General features: G+C 30.1%; 1 protein-coding gene across 1 annotated transcript; it reads left to right on the top strand.

The window, feature by feature from the left end:
• The first annotated feature begins 537 nt into the window (after positions 1–537).
• On the top strand, positions 538–17,665 carry LOC119600888 (adiponectin receptor protein). The gene is made up of 7 exons (XM_037951457.1): positions 538–702; positions 11,071–11,436; positions 11,611–11,709; positions 11,784–12,136; positions 16,760–17,061; positions 17,122–17,201; positions 17,266–17,665. Exons 2-7 carry the CDS (start codon positions 11,095–11,097, stop codon positions 17,398–17,400), a joined length of 1,311 nt encoding a protein of 436 aa, XP_037807385.1. The 5' UTR covers positions 538–702; positions 11,071–11,094; the 3' UTR covers positions 17,401–17,665.
• Positions 17,666–17,759: the final 94 nt, after the last annotated feature.

The following is a 17,759-nucleotide window of genomic DNA, read 5'->3' as shown; positions in this document are numbered from 1 at the left end:
TTTTTCGAGTTTTTGACTTTTTTCGACTTTTTTCCGACTATTTTTTCGACTTTTTTCCTACTATTTTTTGACTTTTTTCGAGTTTTTCCGACTATTTTAGAGTTTTTGACTTTCTTTCCACTTTTTTTAAATTTTCGACTATTTTTGACTTGTTTCTACAATTTTCGAGTTTTCGACTTTTTCCGACTTTTCGACTTTTTCCGACTTTTTTTCGACTTTTTACGACTTTTCGACTTTTTTCGTCTTTCTTCGACTTTATTCGACTTTTTTCGACTTTCAGACTTTTCGACTTTTTTCGCCTTTTATTAACAAAGTCGACTTTTCGACTTTTTTCACAGACGATAGTCGAGTTATCGACTTTTTTGGAACAAAATAGTCGACTTCGACTTTTCGACTTTTTTCGACAAAAAGTCGATTATTCGAAAGTCGATTTATAGAACCCTAGTATTTACGGGTTACAAGTGAAATTCGCATGTTTGTCAACACTGTCTCAATAACTATCATATATGGCAACATTTTTTAATCAAATTATTTTACTTCAAGTCACCCTGTCATATTTTGTTTACAACACCATTTTTTAACAACTAAGGAAAATTTGTTTAGTCGTGTAATAAATATCTTAGTTATTATTTTATATAACCATAAGTGAATAAGATTATTAGAATTTGAAGTACAATATATCACATACTCGTGTTACCGACGGTTAGTAAATTAAATTATTGTAAGAAATTTGTTTAAACGCTGTATAGACTGCATTTTGCATTCATTTCCATAAATTTGTAAAATATAGAATAGTTTATGTACATACAATTTATATACATATATTACATGTTGTAAATTAAATTTCGAGGATATTGTAAAATAGTTTAGTACATACAATTTATATACATATATTACATGTTGTAAATTTATTGAAATTTCCATTGATTTTTCTTAAATTATCGGCAACATTAATATAAACATATCATGATTATGTACATATGTATGAATGTATGTACATTACCTGCAATGTGAAGCTATGGTTCTTTATTTATAATGACACATCGTTCCAAAGTTCGCATAGGGAAAAAAATTTAAAGCAAGTGCAGTAAAGATTATCTCGTAAATGCATATTGTACCATATATGGTACATGACAAACTAAATTTTAACTACTTAATCTTAAATGTGATAAAGTATATTAACATTTTATTATGACACAAAAGTGTTTTACTTTATAAAAATGGTACAATAAACTGGTGGGGTAGCTTCGCCCTGATAAGCAACCGAAAAGACAATATTCTCATGCATGAGAATATAAATTGACCCAGCAAAAAAAGAAGAATGAAAAAAGATGCAGTATTTTCATCACAACTATTAACCCGAATTTTAGATTATCGTGTCATTACAAAACATCAAAACATTTTAAAGCTTATCGTCGTTCTTTTAAAAAAATAAGCGGTGTCCTATGTATTGATTTGTACATGTTAACGAATAATTAATGATAGGCTCCCACTACGATATTGCAACTTTTTGGAATAAAATTATTACATCAAGAGGGAGAAAACTCATTGACCCTATTTTAATAAAATTGGAGAAATTGGTAGTTTCAGTAACATACTAACCTAAAAACATGAAATTAAACATGTAGAGCCCGGAGTAAATGAGTTTTCTATAATATTGAACCTAGGAGCATGAAATTAAGCATATAGATCCCGTAGTAAATTAGGACTTTTTGGTACTTTTACGTTCTTTAAAAGGTACTTTGTAAGTTTTCTATAATATTGAACATAAAAATATGAAATTTAAGCATATGGAGACTGGTGTAAATAAGAACCTATAAAAGAGGCAAAAAAACTTATTAAATTGTGATTGGAAAATAAATTACTTAAAATCACTGCTTTTATATACTTCTTGTTGCATTTTGACATTACGGTCAGTTCACAAGTATTTCATTTAAAATCATGAAAGAAAATGTCAGAATTGACGAAAATTAAATCTGTTCAAATTAGTGAAACTATGCCAAATTGTAGTTATTAACCATCGTGATTAATATTGAATTTCAAACCATAAAGCATATAGTGAAACCCATAAAGTGTGCCAAGTAACACATTTAGAGGTGGTTTTATAAATGGATGAATTTTTAATGCATGAATACGACAACAAATTATATTTTTAAATCTAAATGAATTCAGAAAATATATTGGAAGTTCATTAATCAAAAAATATTAAGCTCTAACCAACTTTCAAGGAAGTTGTATAATAGGAATGATTCATGATGGGTCTTGACAAAAAGGGTATGGTCTAATAAATTGTAAAATGGTATCGTACCCCAAATGTTGTAGGTACACATATTAGCCCAAGATATGCTCTCGTATCCCAATAAACAAATTTGATAAAATGGCGGTGTTGTCGTATGAAAACATTATTGATTCTAAATTTGGTGGAAGCTCGTTTCATAGGAAGTAGGCCATTACATGTTTGTCGACTTACTGATTCTAAGCAAAACGTTAAAAGACCTTGCCTATAACATCTTTTAAGGCTTTCTGAATAAATTACTGCATATTTGTTGGTAATCGGCCACGGCATGTGTCATCAAGCCCCTCAAAACCGTTGTCGGAAAGACATTAAGTTCCGGAGGCTCATATACCCAAATTCTAAATAAAATCTTTACAAAAATTACTGATGTTGTACTGCCACACATTAATTAATAATATTTTAGATGAAAGTGCTTTCGTTTTTGTTTTTATTTAAAAAATAGTTGAACTAAAATCGAATACTCCTATTATTTTGAACAATAGATTTTGTATATAAATATAAAAAAATATATATGTATATATTTTTATATAAATTTCTTCAATATTTAAAATAACGATTATAAAAATTGGAGAACAAGTTAAATAAATAAATTATAAAAATATTTAATTAAAAATCAAAATTTTTCACAAAAAAATTTATATTAAAAATTTTTCAAATATATATATATATATATATATACCTAAGCAACTTTTCACTATTTCACTATTAGTTACAAGAAAGTAATAACTGAATTAACACCATAAATAGCTGTTCGAAACTTAAGCAACTTTTTGATTTTCTTAAGAAAATATTTGGTCCTTTTGAGTACCAAAAACCTTTATGGAGTAGTTACTAGTGTAGTTCGTAATGAATCCCAATCGGATTTTAAGTCATTCGCCAGCTGCAATGTTTTCTAAAACTGCGAGTTTCGACCCAGCGCTTCAGAATGCCGAACAGCATCTCTAAAGGACTTGAGTCAGGAGATTTTGATGGACAATCAAAGAATTTTGGTCCTATTACTCGATAACTAGTCTTAGATCAACTCTGCCAAATGTTTTGGTTCATTATCATGCCGAAAATCGCAATAAAGTAAGTTCTGTGTTCAATGTACTTAATCCTATGATTCATTTTGTTGGTCAAAAATTTCCCAGAAAGCAAAACAATCCAATTTTATTTGTATTTTAACATCAGGACTTACTCTACTCACCAAAAATCTTGCCCACAATCTTAATTGTTTGACCTTCATGCTTTTTTAAGTCTTTAATATACGATGATGTAACCGCATATGAATCCCGCAGTGACATGGTACAGAGTTTACTTAAAGAAATTCAATTTTTTTAAAAATTTTGTACAATTTTGGGTAGAATATTGAAATAGATTACGCATGACTAATAAAAAACAGTTTTATTTACAAACGGGTCCACATTTTCCTTCTTCAATTCAGATAGAGTATGCGAGGCTCTAAGGCTGAAGGAAATATTATAACATACCCTTTTAGTAAAGGCCCAATAATGAATGGAGAGCAAAAATTTAAGGCTGTGGCCATGTTTTTTGAAGAGAAGAGTTAGTCCTGATGTTGAAACACAAACAAAGTTGGATTGTTTTTGGGACGTTTTTCGCCAACAAAATGAATCATATGATGGAGTACACCGAACAGAACAACTTACTTTATTGCGATTTTCAGCATAATAATGAACCAAAATCTTTGGCAAAGTTGATCAAAGAGTAGTTATCGGTTGATAGAACCCAAACTCTTTGATAGCTCATCAAAATCTCCTGACTCAAATCCCTTAGAGATGCTGTTCGGCATTTTGAAGCGCTGGGTCGGAACTCGCCGTTTTAGAAAACATTGCAGGAGCGAATAGCTTTAAATCCGATTGGGATTCATTACGAACTACACTAGTAACTAATCTATTCCATAAAGGTGTTTGGAACTCAAAAGGACCAAAGATTTAATTGCATAATGTATGGCTTATGACTAAAAATATTATATATATATATATAAAAAAAGAAGGCAAATTTGAAAGATATTACACTTTTTGTTTATAGTTTTGGTAGGTCTTTAAAAAACTGTAACAATAAATTTGTATGTTAGTTATTAAAGAAAAAATTCCAAATAATATTTATATTCTTCAAAATTTCATTGGTCAAAACATTAGCACCCCCATAAAAATTATTTTTTAAATCGCATTTTTCAATTCTTTCTTTAAAAATTTTTAATAATAAATTACATTTTTAATATAAAAATATCCTTTTTACTTTATTCTTTGATGTTCAAATTTGTATTTTCAAAACTTTACTTTCCGTATAGCACCAGACAGCTGAATCGGAGGTGCCACTTTCAAAATTTCTCAAATAAGATTAAGAAACAATGAATTTTTTTCAAAACGTTAAATTATCTATAAAATTAATTTTTGAAAATATTTTGAGATGAAAAAGTTTTATATCTATCTACTGATAATGATAATCTACAGAGTTTTGGGCCAAATTTCGAGCAATATTTCAATATTTGTCAGTTAAATTCAATCTCGGAAGTTTAAAATGGACTGAAATGAAAAGGAATGTTATAGAATAATGCTGAAATAATTTAAATTTAATATTAAAAGTTCAACAAATATCAAAATTTTTAAAATTCAGACCTCGGCAGAGATATTAAAGTTGGAGGAATTTGATCTAGTAGAATAATGGTATCAAAATGTCACATACAATCTTCACTTTTATTATTTTTCACAAAAGGGATAATACTTAAAATAAAAAAATATACATTTTGTTTCTTTTTATTAGAATTTTTTGTTTTATTTTTGACAATAAATCGTAATATTTCTGTATTAGTAGCAATTACAAAACAGTAATCAACGTACCACATTCTGAAGTTTCAAAAAATATAAATTTTGTGAACTTTTTGTGTTAAATTTAACTTAGTTTAGCATTATTCTATAAATTCATCAAAATTCCACGATATTTAAGTCCCTTTTTAACTTTCGAGGAGGGCTTGAGTTGCCAAATATTGAAATTTTGCAACTCAATGGTATATATATATATATATATATTATTATTATTATTATTATTATTTTTATTATTATTATTATTATTATTATTATTATTATTATTATTATTATTATTATTATTATTATTATTATTATTATTTATTAGATTTATAAGTAAATTACAGAATCTAATATGTCAAAATTTAGGAGCATTAGCAACTAAGGCCATCAGCTCTTTGATGAACATTATTATATAAAATAATTACATTATTGTAACATTTATACATTGTTTATTACTTTAAGGTATATGATGAAGAACCAAAAGATTAAGAAGCATGATGATGAAGGATCAAATGATTATATTCATTTTTTTAATGAAATAGCTGATTTTATTTATATTATCCTTATTTGGTATTTCCAACAGTTTTTTGGCGTGATTGTTTCCGAAAATATTATTTCTTAGAGGTTGATAATAGGCACGTTCAGACAGGATATGATTGATGTTGAGAAAAAGTCCACATTTGCTGCAGGAGGGAGCAGGTTCATTTCGAAGGATATGGTTGTGTGTAGCAGTAGTATGTCCAAGACGGAGACGGCAAAAGATTTGAATTTGATGTTTTTTTACATTGGTAAAATATTGGGGTGGGACATAATTTATGTTGAGTTCTTTATAGTGGGGATGATAATAACCGCACCATGATATGATTTGTTTTTTACGAATGTAGTCATTGATCATATTGCGGATGTCTGTCCTTTCCATTCTGTACTCCATAACTATAGGAGCCATATTAGCAAATTTTGCTGCTTCATCAGCTTTTATGTTGCCTTTTATGTCTGCATGACCTGGGATCAACATAATTTTAACTTTGTGCCCATACTTTATTAAGAGATCACGGATTTCATTAATAATGTTCCATTTGAATGAGGCTGTGTTACATATTGAATTAACCACCGATAGACTATCAGTACATATAACTGTCTTAAATTCCATTTTGCTTGCAATATAGATTGCATTTAATATAGCTGCGGCCTCAGCTACAAAAATTGATGTGAAGTTGGGAAGATTTTTTAAACTTATAATTTTATCATCACTATAACCAATAACAGCATATGATGTTGAATCATTTGTGCTTTTTGATCCATCTGTAAACAAGAAGTTCCATCCTTCAATTATAAGATAATGTTGTTTCTCCAAATATAGTTTTAGAAAGACGTCATTTGAGGTGGATTGTTTCACAAACTTAGATAGTGATATGTCGCATGATACATTGCTATGCAGACGATGTCTTAATACTTTTAAAGGGAAAGGATCCAAATTACTTGTGTAGAAGAGCTGAGGAGGCTCTGAATACGGCCTTGAGCTGGGCTCAACCGAGAGGCCTCAATGTTAACCCGGCGAAGACAGAAATCTGTCTCTTCACAAGAAAAACAAAAATGTTTACTTTTATTGAACCCTGCTTCCAGGTCAAGAAGATACCGGTGACACAGACAAAGTTAAGTACTTAGGTGTAAATGTCGACCGGAAATTAAAATGGAGACACCACATAGACGATAGGATCAACAAGGCACATCGGTGCTGGGCGATATTTGGAAGAAATGGGGTCTTAGTCCTACTATGACAAATTGTCTTTATAAAAGTGTAATTAGACCAATTCTAGGTTATGCTTCAATAATCTGGTGGACTGCTTTGGACAAAAAGTGTAATATCAAACTACTACAGGGAGTTCAGCGTACATGCTGCTTGTGTATAAGTGGTGCCATGTGTACTACTTCAACCAAGGCTCTGGAAACATTGCTAGATATTCCACCCATTGAAACATATTTAGGATATGAGGCGGCGCTTACAGTCGAACGTCTCTTTACTTTAGACGAACTGGCCAAAAGCGGTTATAGGACATGTCATCAATGTATACTGGACACATTGGAAGGTAATACACAATCATCGGACGTGCCCGATCGCATACCAGACACAGAATATGTCGGAAACTTTGAAACGCTGATCCCAGATAGAATGTCTTGGTCAAGCGGAACATTAGAGCAAATACCAGTAGGAATCCGGTGTTATATGAATGGCTCAAAATTGGGGTATAAAGTGGGTTGGGGTTCTATATTGAAGACCCAGAAACAGAAATATAAGAAAAATAATAATGAAACGGTTGGTAGAACCACAAAGATCCTATGGGTGACCCTGATGAGAACAAGACGATAAATCTCCTCAAAATGAGCAAGTCTGAAGTTAGTATGATGGTAGGTATTCTGAGTGGACACATCTATACAAAATTGGCCGAGGAGAGGACAGTGAAACTCTGGAGCACTTTCTTTGCCACTTGTCGAAGTTAGATCCATCTATCATGGAAGTGATGTTATTCCGGAAATAACATTCCTGACTAACACTGATTGGAAAATTCTCAGGAATTACGTCCTGAGGCTGAGTTTCTGAACACTGAAAAATAATATACTCAGTGAACCATTTTTTTTTTGAAAGGCCCGATAGTGGCCTAGTCTAAAGGGAATAATTTGAAAATGTGCGCATATTTTCAAATTTCATATATATTTCATTTTAAATATTTATGCTTAGGTGATAATTACTAAGTAATAAGTGCGATCGAAAAATTCTTCTAATTCTACTTTACAATGATTCTCTCAACACAAAATGAATAATTATAAAAAGAAAAATTTAAGAACAAAATTATTTAAACAGCCTGTTTTTCTAAAATGAAAATTTGTCTTCGTTCTTAAAAATAACGAACGAAATTGGCTTTACGTTTTTGTAACGAAAAAATAAATTTTCATGTGAGTGGCAACGAAAGAGCTTTATTTTTCCATATATTTTTGGTTTTTAGAAAATGAATTCGTTCATAAAAAACGAAGGAAAATAGGCAAAGGCCTTTCGTTTGTCTAAAAAATAACGAAAATGATGCCATAATATGTTTTATAAAAACCTAATTTTAAACTTGATGGTAATAAAATGAAATGTTCGTGTGAAAACTAAATTGTTTTAGAAAAACAGGCTGAAAAAGATAATAAACAATATAAATTAACCATAGAACAATTAAATTGAACTGTATTGATCACATACATGGGAATTTTTCATTAAGCATTAAAATTTCGTTACCATTTATAGAAAAAATTGTAATGAAAAATATTTTAAGTACCATTTAATGAAAATTATATTTTTTTCATTATAACTTTTTTTGATAATGGTAATGAATTTGATAATGAATTTTCAAAAACGAATTTAATTAGTATTTATAATTGTCGAAAAATATATTAAGGAAAATTTTTCGAAGATTCGAGGTTTGAAAGCTTTTAAAACCAGTTCCCGTAGCCCAAATTGGCTGAAATTTTGCAGTCATAAGTACATCTGATCACAATACAATAATATGTTCGAATATTCGAAATTAAGTTCGAAAATTCGAAGTTATTTTCGAAATTTTTTTTATGTTTTTAAATTAATCTCTGTGTCATAAAACCTAGATAAAAAAATTTCGAAAATTCGAACTCGTGTTCGAAAAATTTTTAAAGCTGTTAAAACTAGTTCTTCTAGTCCGAATGTGCTGAAATTTGGCATACATGATTTCACCTAATGACAATACATTATAATGTTCGGATATTCGAAATTAATTTCGAAATTCGAACTAATGTTCGAACATTTTTAAAATCCATTGAATAATGGTAATGAAAATTTATTTTTAAATAATTACTAATGAAATCGTTTCATTAAAAACCATTACCATTAGACAAAATAATGCTAATGAAAAAAAATAATTATAATTTTTTTCAATGTAATGCTAATGAAATCGTCAATTAATTAGTGGATATAATTAACTACTCCCATGTATGATTGATCATAAATAAATTCCTACATTTTCATTTAAACTTTCAACCCAAGTATTATTTGATTTTTTTTTTTTTTTGATCAAGTTACCTTTGTAAAACATGTCAGTTATTATGTTTAATGTCAATTATATTAATTTGTTAATCTGATTAAAATAAGTTACCAGAAAAAAGTGCGTAAAACATTTTTAAATATTTTCAACAAAACCCAACTTGATCCTACAAAAAGTTGGTCAATCATTCAAAGGTCTGCTGTCAAACTGTTTCCAATGTTATTAAACAGTACCGGGAGAACTTGTCCTTTGATAGAAAATCTGGTACAGGTAGAATGAATGTTCCACATGATGTTTCTAAAGCCAAAAATATAGAAAGCATTATCAAAAGAGCTCCCAACACATTCGGTAGGAAATCAGCCCGGTTAGTCAGGGCTCTATAAATACCGAAATTTACATCAAGGAATGTTTACAAAAAAGGCTGCTTACATTCAAAAGACTTCATAATGTGTCCACTTATTTTTGTTGAGAAGAGAATGTAAATTATATAATATCCATAATTTACTCCTGCATTTGTATATAACTACTTATATTAATTGTTCTAAGTAGTTGTTGCATTTTAAATTATTTTTATAAATAATTTATTTTCTTCAGTCTGTTCAATAAATTTATCACAATAATTTTTGGCCTGACTTGGCATCCTGTCACAATGGTAAACAAGCCCTTGAGTGGTACAAGAACAATAATGTGGTATTTGTACCAAGAGAGGCAAATCCTCCAAACTGACTTTGGCCTGACTTGGCATCCTGTCACTATGGTAAACATGCCCTTTAAATGGAGATGGACTACCTGTTCGAGCAAAAGTGACAGAAAGGACTATAAAAACGTTAATGGAAGGGTTTCCGAAAATGGTTCAAAATTTCATCACTAGTGATTAAAACGATAAACATATTTTTTTTTGTGAATTGTAATAACAATTTCAATCAAATTTAAAACTGTAAGTTTAGTGGTTTCGTTGCTATTAACATATGTATATCGTCACCTGAAATGCAAAAGAGCGTAACAACACTTTTAAAAATTTTACAGGAGAGACAAAAAACTAAATAAAATGAAAGTTATTTTTGTTATAAAAACGATATTTTCATCGATAAACACGTTTTATTATAACTGTACCGCCAGACATTGTTTATTATGTTGCTTATTTGTGAAATGACTAATTTGTTGTTACGCTCTTTTGAATTTCACTTCAATAAAGTCGGTATTTTTGACAATAGGATTCTAAAAATTTGCAACAATATGTATTTTGATGCCATGGGCTATTTTCAATCAAAAAGTGGATTTTAAATTTTTTGGTCGTTACGCCTTTTTGCATTTCAGGTGACGATATGTATGTTAAGAATTTTTCGATCTCACTCCTTATGTTATGGCCATCTAACATAGGCTTATTACTTGAATGAATGAATAAATAAATAAAAAATGTCTTTTGGTATTTTTTCGTACTTCAACTGGTGCTTTTTGAGATTTCTAAAGTATTGAATATACATATAAACATAAAATGAAACACGTAGTGTCCTGATTTAACGAAAATTTTTAAAAAAGGACTAAATTTCCTGTAATATTGAGACTAGAATCAATCATTATTTATTGAAAATCTATGAAATAGTGATCCTGTATGATAATCTATATAAGGAGACTTTTTGATATTGCAGATATACATAAATGCATATTGGATTGATTGAAAATTTACAATAATATTTATTTTACTCCATTACGATGAGGGTAGCAAATCACACTGGTTATAGCTAGTTTAGTATAATTTTTGGAGTAAAAATTTCAAGTTTTTGCAATAAATTATTTATAAATAACTTGAAACAAAATAGTTGAATTAATAAACATACTATAAAAATACTTATTTGGATATTTTGCACGCCTTACCATAAACTTATTGTTTTAATTACAAAGTAATAATTTTTTTTAGCTTAATAAAGCGCATTTTTTATAAATGGAAGCGGAACATTCAACAAATATGTTGCAGCGCAATACCTCAATGATGAACTATTCTGAAGTGCGAGTCAATGAACCTCATAGTGATATTGACTCTCCAGTTCACTCGTGCGCAGAAAACAATGCGAATGAAAAAGGAATTCGGAGCGATGACGATGATGAATATATATTTGATGATGTGAAAATGATTTTAAGAAAACGCCGTGGTTGGGGACATGAGGACTCATTGTGTGCTAATGATTTAGATTTGCTTGAGGATGATGACGTTTTAGCAGAGGAGGATGACGCTGGATGCCCTTTGCCCTCTACACCTGAGGATACTCAACTTATTGAAGCAGAAGTAAGTTTTACAATAATTTTTAACTATGAAATGTCCCGACATTCGGCTTTTTCATGTTTGATAAAACATGAATGAGGTAAAGAGATCATCAGCATATTACTAATAATGTGATTAAATTAAATTATATCATTAAGTTAGTACAAGGTATGTATATAAACATATTTGTATTTACAGATGACAGAGGTCTTAAAAGCTGGCGTTTTGTCAGATGAAATTGATTTGGGAGCTTTAGCTCATAATGCTGCAGAACAAGCAGAAGAATTTGTCCGAAAGGTTTGTTTTAAAGTAATATTTTCTTAACACAATTTAATTAATTTATTTATATATTTCGTCTTTTACACGAATAGGTGTGGGAGGCTAGTTGGAAAGTATGCCACTACAAAAATTTACCCAAATGGCTTCAAGATAATGACTTTTTGCACCGTGGTCATCGTCCTCCTTTACCATCATTCGGTGCATGTTTCAAATCTATTTTTCGTTTACACACTGAAACTGGAAATATTTGGACACATTTACTAGGTTGTGTTGCATTCATAGGAGTGGCCTGCTACTTTTTATCACGTCCTTCGGTCGAAATACAAGTGCAAGAGAAGTTAATTTTTGGGGCATTTTTCGCTGGCGCCATTATATGTTTAGGATTTTCGTTTGCTTTTCATACATTAAGTTGTCATTCCGTAGAAATTGGAAGACTTTTTTCTAAGTAAGTATATCCGCTCCAAATCTTTAGTGTGAACGTAATCACCCAATTCAGAAAAAACAGGTTAATAATAAGTGAACAACTAATGTGGGATGCATCCGTTCATCTATCTATCACTATTTATGAGCACATTGTACTCACTTTATTGCTACAAGTTTACCATTTCTCTATATGAAATTGGATAAAGTTAATCGTATATTATATAAATATGTATAGCCATCTTAATATAAAAAGACGTATCTAATACTATTACTATTTTTGCACAGATATGATAAAAATTAAGTTGCTTCTATACGTTTGACATAAAAAAAACATTAAATTATTATTCCATGATAGGAAAAATTATTAAAAATATTAAGTAACATTTATCTACATGATTGTAAATAGTAAATGAAGTCCAATTTATACAAAAGTACCTGGTTAAGCCAGCAATTTTTTCTCGAGTGCTGAAATTAAACCCTGTTTTTACAATGCTTTCGGATTTTAATCGGATTTTATCATTTGTATGATTTCACATTACAAACCCGTCATTTTGTCCAGACCTATCCAATTGTCATCATTGCAGAGACACTATCTAGCCACCTAACAGCAGTTCGTCACCAGCATGGCTTCTGCAAAATGCACAGCACCACCACAGCCATTTGCCACTCATATCTCACAAGGCTTAAATCAGCAGAGACCCTGTGAAGGACGTCCTAGTGGCTCTTGACCTGTCGAAGGCCTTCGACACTGTCAGTCACGCCACACTCTTCAAGTATATCCTGCAATCCACAATGCCCAACAACAGGAAGATATGGATCGTAAATTAATAATAAAGGTGGATCCGAGTAGAACAAGAATCTCTTTTTGAAATTCGCCAAAATCTTAAGATACGAGTAAAAACCGGGTTTTCCTACCTTTAAGAATTTATTTATTTATTTGTTAAAAAATTTCATAATAATTAATCATTAAACAGTTAAAAAAACGAGCATCAGCTCTCTTTAAGCATTTATAAGTCAGTAACTTAGTCGAGTCTGAACCGATTTTAAGTTTCTCAATGGATTTAGAAAGCAAGAAGCCTTTATAATAACATATATCGAGGGACTATATTCAATAGTCTCTATCTGTCATTTTCATGAAAATAAGATTTTGATGGCAAAATATCCAGCAAACTATCCTGCATCAGTGACATAATTTTAAAGAAAAAAATATTTTTTTTGGCAATTTTATAGCAATTTTTAAATTTCTCTATCTTAAAAAAAGAAAAAATCTGAATGCAAAACTCTCTATCTTATCCAAAAATTGCTCTATTATTTTGGATAATTTTCTGTCGCAAAACAAGTGTTTTTACTAATTTGGACATGCTTACCACAAATCCGCCAAAATATTTTAAATCGCTCATTATGATTCTTATTTTATAAATTTTATTGCCGTGTTTAACCATATAACATTGATTTTGGACCAAAACCTTATAATCTGTTGCTTTTTCAACAATTTGGTTTTTATTACTTCATTAAATTGCATAAAATATAATATTTATTGCTATTAAATCAAATAAAAAATTTATATTTCTATGAAAAACTCTCTATCTGAGAGTTATAAAAAAATTGTAGAAAAAGCTCACACATATCTCTCCAGGTTACTTAAACGTTATATAAAGGCCTCAACTTCTTTCTAAATCCGTGGAGAAACTTAAAGTCTGTTCAGATTTAACTTATAAGTGCTTAAAGGTACGAAACACCGTTTTTATCTGTACTTCAAGATTTTGGAGGTGTTTGGCAAATTTCTTGTTCTACTTGGATCCATCTTTCAGAAAAATAATATAATTTCCCAGATATTATATTATCTAAGCGGAATTTGGTAGCCATAAAAGTCTCGTGAAAAATCTTTTTTTTTTTCATTTAAGCTATGAAGCCATTTCCTACAAAACTACATGAAATATCAATAAGCCATTTACTGGAATAAAATTAGGAGACTATAGTCTACTCAAATCCAAAATTTCATTTTTGGTCAATTACTTTTGTAAATATAAACGATATTCTTCGATTTTGGCGTTCCTACAACAATACGAAAACAAAACAAACAAATTTGTGATTGTGAAATACTCCCATCTGTCGAAAGAAGCTGTGTGCGGTGAATGAAAAAAACAACCAATAAACACAAACAAAATATATTTAATCACAATTGACATAGAAAACACTTTTAAACTATAAATTTTTTAAAAAATTTTACAACTTTTGAGATTGTTTTTCAATGTGAACAAACAGGAATTTTTCAGTGCACATTCGTGTTTAGTTATTTTGTTGTTTAACATGTTGACGTAAATGCTGTCGAGCACGGTCACACGTAGATGCAAATAACGTCTAAAACCGTCATATAGTATTATTTTTTGCAATATTGATTTCACTATAAATCGGAGTATAATAATTTTATTAAAATTTATTTTTAAAATTTATATTCGGGCAATACTCGTAGAATTTAACGAATTATCCAAATTTTTCAAATATTAAATGTGCATCTGGGTAGATTCATCATCATTCTCAAAAAATACGTTAGAAACATGACTGTGTTAATGCAGTATAACATTTAAAAGAAATCTAATTAATACCCCATTTACACTACATCGAATTATGGCAGATTTCGTTTGAAATCTTTCTTCAAATCTAAACCGCTTACATTTAATGCTCGATTTCGCATATGCTTAGTCAAAAAATAACTTTTTGTTTTGTTAAAAAATTTTAAGTCAAAAAGGTAACTTTTTTTCTGCTAAAAAAATAAAAATCCAAAAAAATTAAAAACCATGACATTTTCTTAAAATTTAGCCTCCGGTAGGTTAGTGTTCTAGTCTGGTCGACCGGAGGTTAAGGAGCGCACCTGAGGCACTGGTTAAGGAGCGCACAACAGGAGTGGTAGAGGGCTAGGTGTATTTCTTCGGATTTGATGTACGAGCGTCCATAATTGACCCTACCCCCTTCAAAAATGACTTTAACGCTCATTACTGGCTTAAAAATACGAATAAAGCGATGAACGACACACGTAAGTTTCTTACGAGCCAAAACCTCTCTACCAATTTTTTTAAGATCGGCCCATAAGTGACCCAACCCCCCATATAAGGTCCCCTTCTGAAAATGATTATAACGCTCATTATTGGCTTAAAAATATGAATATAGTGACGAAATTCAACACAGATAAGTTTTATGCGAGCCAAAGAAGGATCGGTCAAAAATTGAGACTTCCGACCATAAAAAGGTCCCTTCAGAAAATTACTTTAACGCTCATTACTGGTTAAAAAAATACGAGTATAGCGATAAAATCTGACACAAGTAAGTTCCTCACGAGCCAAAAACTCTTTACCAAATTATATGTGGATCGGTTCATAATTGATCCTACCCCCATATAAGGTTCCTTTCAGAAAATTACTTAAACGATCATTGCTGGCTTAAAAACGCGAGTTATGAAATACGGTAATAAAATTCGACATAAGAAACTTTTATACGAACGTTAATCTTGTTACCGAATTTCATGCGGAATGTGTCGGTAACACTCCCAACCCCCCATATAATCCTCCTTCAGAAATAACCTTTAACGCTAATTACTGGCATAAAAATGCGAGTACGGCGATGATATGCAATATAAATAAGTTTTATATGAAGCAAAATCGGTCTACAAAAAGTTATGATAGGTCAATAATTGACCGTACACCTCATATAAGGTCCTCTTCAGAAAACTTGATGAGGAGGATTCAGAAAATTACTAGTACAGCGATGAAAATCGACATGAAAAAGTTTATACTTAAGAACATAATTCTTCATTCCGAATTTAATGATGACTGATCTATAACTGACCTTAGCCCATATAAAAGGTTCCCTTCAGGAAAGAGGTTTGGTTATTAAAATACGACTTTTCCTGATTTAAAAATCGAGTATAGCGATGAAAATACAAAACAAAATCTATGTAAAAAATTTTATGAGTATCGGTTCATAATTAACGCATATAAGTTCCTCTTCAGAAAATTACTCATACGCTCACGGTTCAAAAATTGAACAAAAATTTTTTGTTTCTAAAAATTAATATTAGTTAGTTCAAAATAGATCGGTCCATAATAAACTTAACCCATATTCCCAATATCACCCTTATGTTTATAGGGGAGCATTCCTTTTACGGCATACGGTTTGATGGTATGTATATGAGATTCGACACAGCCGAATATACTTGTTTTATTTAAAAATTCAAAAATAATTATTATTTTCGGTCCCTGATATATAATATTGCCATTCAACAAAACTAGTTGCATAGCAAAAACTATTAGGTTTTGAGTAGATTTTCCCGAAATCTACTTACGCTGTAGATTTTGTTTTGTATGGGAAATCTATTTAAAACCAACTAGATTCGGCTCAAAAACTCATAAATGTTATATTTCGATGTAGTGTAAATTGGATATTAAAATCGAGGGTTTCGATGATAGAAAAATTCAGTTTAAAATCAATTTTTATTTGACACAAAAGAATAAGTTGAAAATAATGCATTTCATGGAATTATACTAAAAAATTGAAGCATTTTTTTGGAAATATAAATGTTAGATACGTCTTTTTTATATTGAGGTGACGATAAGTAAATTGTAATAATAGTTTATGTATTATTTCTCAGATTGGATTATTGTGGAATAGCATTACTTATAATGGGTTCATTTGTACCTTGGCTTTACTATGGATTTTACTGTCACTATCAACCAAAAGTCATTTATCTATCAGTTGTATGTGTACTGGGAAGTTTATCGATAATTGTTTCCTTGTGGGACAAGTTTTCGGAACCAGCTCTGCGACCTCTAAGAGCAGGCGTTTTTATGAGCTTTGGCCTTTCTGGTATTATACCAGCCATACACTATGGTGCCATGGAAGGGTGGTTTACTCAAATAAGCAAGTCTAGTCTGGGCTGGCTGCTTTTAATGGGTATTACTAATTTGTTATTTTGTCAAAATAATTTTATTTAATTATTTATTATTTTTTTAGGATTTCTTTACATTCTAGGAGCACTATTGTACGCTTTGCGTGTACCGGAACGATGGTTTCCTGGTAAATTCGACTTGTGGGTACGTTGATATAATAATTAAATTATTTAAACATTATAAACTGCATAATGTTTTTTAATTTTAGTTTCAATCTCACCAACTTTTCCATATTTTGGTTATTGCTGCTGCGTTTGTACATTATCATGGTATTTCAGAGATGGCAATGTACCGGGTAACAGTTGGAGAATGCACTGTTCCTCATGAGCCAATTACATTCTAGGCATCAGCTCGATCAAATTCAACTAAAACTTAAATATATTTATAAACATTATTATTAAAAACTAATTTTCACTCCAAAATTATGCAGAAAAACAAATTGTATCCAGAAATGTCATTACATTTATATTATCCAAAAGAAAAATGCGGAAATGTTATTAAAAATAAAAAGGTTTGTCACGTTTGCATATTTGCTTTCTATGTAAAAGTCGTTACTCAGACTCTCCAAAAGAAATAATAGAAAAATATATCAATCTACATGTTTAAATATTAGCTTGTTTCTGTAAATTTTCATATAAATTTGCTCATAGCGATTGATTATTGTAAATATTTATAAACCTTTACTCAAATATTCCATTTTAT

The sequence above is a fragment of the Lucilia sericata genome, unplaced genomic scaffold, assembly GCF_015586225.1.
Source record: "Lucilia sericata isolate MDLA Ls3-8-SP2 unplaced genomic scaffold, ASM1558622v1 Contig000126F_arrow, whole genome shotgun sequence".
NCBI classification, from domain to species: Eukaryota; Metazoa; Arthropoda; class Insecta; order Diptera; family Calliphoridae; genus Lucilia; species Lucilia sericata.
The sequence above is the reverse complement of the archived record's forward strand: the minus strand, read 5'-3'. Positions and strand labels throughout refer to the sequence as shown.